Genomic DNA, 4,754 nt, shown 5'->3' on the forward strand with positions numbered 1-4,754 from the left:
AAATGTACACATTATCCTGCCCATGTAATTGTAACCCCTCTGTACAGTATGTTCACAAAAAATAAAATAAAAATAAAAAAAAGAATACAGAAGCCAAAAAAAATTTTTAAATGTTTATTATAAAAGTGATGCATAGAGTGGTTATGCTTGCACAAGTCAATACATTTCTTTTTGGACAATGTCACCCCTTCCTTGCACTCCCACCCATCCCCACCCACAATTTATAGAGTTCACTTCAACACAGTGTCCAGTAAGTACCACTGCTGCATTTGTTCACCCTTTGTCCCTCCATCTCTTTTTTTTTGGGGGGTCCAGTCATGGGGCCTGAACTCTGGGCCTTGGCGCTACCCCTCAGCTCTTCAGCTCAAGGCTAGCGCTCTACCACTTGAACCACAGTGCTACTTCCGGCTTTTTTCTTTTTGCTTATGTGGTGCTGAGGAATCGAACCCAGGGCCTCAGGCATGCAAGGCAAGCATTCTACCACTGAGCCACTTTCCCAGCCCCTGTCCCTCCATCTCTGTGACTCCCCTTACTCTCCTCCCAAAGATGAACAAACAGAACAAAAAGAAAAGAAAAAAAACAGCAAAAAAGAAAAAAAAAAGCCTTGTTTCTATTTCCTGGAGTCATATGCTAAATATTTTAAATGGAATGAAAGATAATTACTCCACCAAACTCCATTCAAAACTATTGTCACCACATATAGTGGCTCAACCTTATAATGCTAGCTATTCAGAATGTTGAGATGTGAGGATCAGGGTTCAAAGCCACCTCACACAAGAAAGATTGAGATTCTCGTTCCCAGTTAACAACCAAAAAGCTAGAAGCATGTTTTGAGAGCACTAACCTTGACCCAGAAAGCTCAGGGACAGTACCAAGCCCTTATTTCAAGCCCAGGATTGGCCAAAAACAAAAGCAAAAATCCTGTTATCTCCTAATCTGTACAAGTAGAAAATGGTACACATTACCTTCAGTGATGCAAGAGGATGTTCTGGTCCCAACAAGCTCCAGTGAAAGGCAGCCAAGTCCTCATCTGGGAGAATGTGGTTACCTATAAAGTACATTTGTCATTCATTAAATACACAAATATTTTCTTTAAGAAATTTTTACTGTTATTATAAAGGTGATGTACAAAGGGGTCACAGTTACATAAGTCAGGTAGAGTACATTTCTTCTTTTTTTAAAAATTGTGACTATTTATTTATTAGTTGGTTGGTTGGTTGTGGGGCCTGAACTCAGGGCCTGGGCACTGTCCCTGAGCTTTTTTGCTCAAGGCTAGCACTCTTACCACTTTAAGCCACAGTGTCACTTCCAGTTTTCTCGTGGTTCATTTGAGATAAGAGGCTCACAGCCTTTCCTTCTCCGGCTGGCTTCAAACCAAGATCCATAGATCTCAGCCTATTGAGTAGCTAGGATTACAAGTATAAGCCATCAACGCCCAGCTGGTAACATTTCTTTTTGGACAATGTTCGATTCTCTCCCAGTTTTTCCCTCCCAACTCACCCACAAGCCGTATAGTTCATTTTCAACATGGTGTCTAGTGAGTACCACTGCTACATTTGTTCACCTTTGTCCCTCCATTTCTGTGCCTTTCTTTACTCTCCCAAAGACAGAGAAACAAATAAGACAAGAAGAAAACAAAAACAAAAGCAAAAATAAAAAACCTCTTGTTTCCATTTCCTGGTACAAATGTTTTCTTAAAACACCTCTAGCCTAGCAACAATGACTCACGCCTATAATCCTAGCTACCCTGGAGGCTGAGATCTAAGGATCATGATTTGAAGCCAGCTTGGGCAAAAAAGTCCCTATGGGACTCTTATCTCCAATTAACCACTCAAAAACTGAAGTGGAACTGTGGTTTAAAGTGGTAGAACAAAAAAAAGTGGTAGTGGGCTGGGAAGGTGGCTCAGTGGTAGAGCGCTTGCCTTGTATGCATGAGGCCCTGGGTTCGATTCCTCAGCACCACATAAGCAAAAAGAAAAAAGCTGCAAGTGGCGCTGTGGCTCAAGTGGTAGAGCGCTAGCCTTGAGCTGAAGAGCTGAGGGACAGCACCCAGGCCCAGAGTTCAGGCCCCACGACTGGACTCAAAAAAAAACAATACAGGGGAAAACTACCTACCTAGTAGTGCTGCAAAAATGGGGAAATTCATCCGCTTCAGACCCAGCTGCTTGGCTACCTCTTGCATCAGGAACTGGTTGGTAGTGAGGTTCTTTCCATTCCAGCTCAGCTTCAGAGCATGAGAACTGTAGTAAAAGGGAATATTGTAGAGAGCATACTCGGAGTCATGAGCAAGAAGGCCATGAAAGCCATTGTCCCGAAAAAAAGCCACCACTTCCAAATGGTGGTCTTCAAGGCTCTGAAAGACCTAGGAAAGAAAAAAAGAATGTATCAGGTCACAGAAACTGATTGGCTTTGTCAGAAATCAGAAAGCTTAGTAACCCAATGTAAAATTTGGTGAAATTTAAGATTACATGAAGCTAACCAGGCACTGGTGGCTCACACCTATATTCCTAGTTACTCAGGAGGCTGAGATCTGAGGACAGTGGTTCAAAGCCAGCCCAGGTAGGAATGTCCAAAAGACTCTTATCTCCATTTAACTAGCAAAAAGCCAGAAATGGAGCTGTGGCTTAACTGGTAGAGCACTAGTCTTAAGCACAAAAACTCAGGGACAGTGCCCAGGCCCTGAGTTCAAGACCCAACTCTCTCTCTCTCTCTCTCTCTCTCTCTCTCTCTCTCTCACACACACACACACACACACACACACACACGTACACATACATGCACGTGATTATATGTAGCTTAAAAAAAACACTCTTAAAAAGAACCAAACAGGGCTGGGAAGGTGGCTCAGTGGTAGAGTGCTTGCCTTGTACACCTGAGGCCCTCAGCACCACATAAGCAGAAAAAGCCAGAAGTGGCGCTGTGGCTCAAATGGTAGAGCACTAGCCTTGAGCTGAAGAGCTGAGGGACAGTGCCCAGGCCCAGAGTTCAGGCCCCATGACTGGCAAAAAAAAAAAAAAGAACCAAACAGCCTTGGTTTTGATAGTTTATGCTTGTAATCCTAGCTACTAAAGAGGCTGAGATGTGAGGCTCAAAGCCATCCAAGACAGGATGGATCCAAGGGACTCTTACCTCCTATTAACTACCAAAAATATGGAAGTGCAGTTGTGGCTCAAGGGATAGAGTTGCCAGCCTTGAACAAAAAAGCTAAGGACAGGGGCTGGGAAGGTGGCTCAACAGTAGAATGGTTGCCTTGCATGCATGAAGCACTGGGTTCAATTCCTCAGCACTACATAAACAGAAAAGGCCAGAAGTGGCACTGTGGCTCAAGTGGTAGAGTACTAGCATTGAGCTGAGGAGCTGAGGGACAGCGCCCAGGCCTAGAGTTCAAGCCCCATGACTGACAAAAAATAAAAATAAAAAATAAAGGCTAAGTATAGTACCCAGGCCTTGACTCCAAGTCCCATAGTCAGCACAAAAAATAAACAGCCGCTTTAGGAAAAGAGAGGCAGTACCATCTCTCCAGTTGATTGTAGGGAAGTCAGTACAAAATGTTTGAGTATATTGTAAACTATCTACATCTCAAGTAGCAAAGTAATATTACTTATCAATTAAGTTATCAGGCACTGTTCAAAACCCACTGCATGCCCACTAACCTTGCAATAACTTCATAAGCTATTATTACAATAGTTCTTCCTTATTTGTTGGAATATGTTCAAGACCTCCAGTTAATAGTTGAAATGCCAAACTCTATAGCCTATGCTACTTTCCTACACACACAAACACAAACAAACTTAAGCCTTTTTAAAATATTGTACTAGGCTGAGTTCACAACCTGGGTACATACAGTCTCTTTGGTTTCTTACTTAAGGCTGGCAATGTACCACTTGAGCCACAGCTCCACTTCTAGCTTTTTGTTGGCTAACTAGAGATAAAAGTCTCATGGAGCCGGGCGTTGGTGGCTCACACCTAAAATCCTAGCTACTCAGGAGGTTGAGATCTGAGGACCATAGTTCAAAGCCAGCCCAGGCAGGAAAGGCTGTGAGACTCATATCTCCACCACCAGGAAACCAGAAGTGGTGCTGTGGCTCAAGTGGTAGAGAACTAGCCTTGAGCTGAAGAGCTGAGGGACAGTGTCCAGTGTCCAGGCCCAGAAATCAAGCCCCACGACCAACCAAAAGTCTCTTGGACTTTCCTGCTCAGGATGGCCTCACACAACAATCCTAAAATCTCACCATCCTGAGTAGTTAGAATTATAGGCATGAGCCACTGGAACTCTGGCTTGCCTTTCCCATCTTAACTAAGAACTTACCAATCATTGTGATGGTAACTTAGGGCAATGAAGATGCAATGGCAAAACCACTGAAACTAATTTTTCCTTCAACACAGTTTTTTTTATCCTTGTTTTTGTGCTAGTGCAAGAGCTTGAATTCAAGGCCTCACGCTCCCCCTTAGTTTTATTTTCTCAAGGCTGGCGTTCTATTGTTTGACAGTTTCACTTCCAGCTTTTTATAGGTTAATTAAGACTCTGGGATTTGTTTGTTGAGGCTGGCCTCAAACTGTGATCCTCAAATCTCAGCCTCCTCAGTATGAAGGATTATTGGTGCGAGCCACCAGTGCTTATCTCACAATCTCTTTTTCTTTCTTTTTTTTTGGGGGGGATCCAGTTGTGGGGCCTGAACTCTGGGCCTGGGCGCTGTCCCTCAGCTCTTCAGCTCAAGGCTAGCACTCTACCACTTGAGCCACAGCGCCACTTA

The 4,754-nt window shown here is 43.6% G+C and overlaps 1 protein-coding gene across 1 annotated transcript in view; it reads right to left on the reverse strand.

The window, feature by feature from the left end:
* Fam120c (family with sequence similarity 120C) overlaps positions 1-4,754 on the reverse strand; it is a 130,919-nt gene that overhangs the window by 91,974 nt on the left and 34,191 nt on the right. Inside the window, exons 2-3 of the mRNA XM_013035804.1 lie at positions 2,116-2,362; positions 966-1,048 (exon numbers count right to left, since the gene is read on the reverse strand). Coding sequence (XP_012891258.1) covers positions 966-1,048; positions 2,116-2,362 — 330 coding nt within the window. The remainder of the gene's footprint in view (positions 1-965; positions 1,049-2,115; positions 2,363-4,754) is intronic.

The sequence above is a fragment of the Dipodomys ordii genome, unplaced genomic scaffold (assembly GCF_000151885.1).
Source record: "Dipodomys ordii isolate 6190 unplaced genomic scaffold, Dord_2.0 Scaffold221, whole genome shotgun sequence".
NCBI classification, from domain to species: Eukaryota; Metazoa; Chordata; class Mammalia; order Rodentia; family Heteromyidae; genus Dipodomys; species Dipodomys ordii.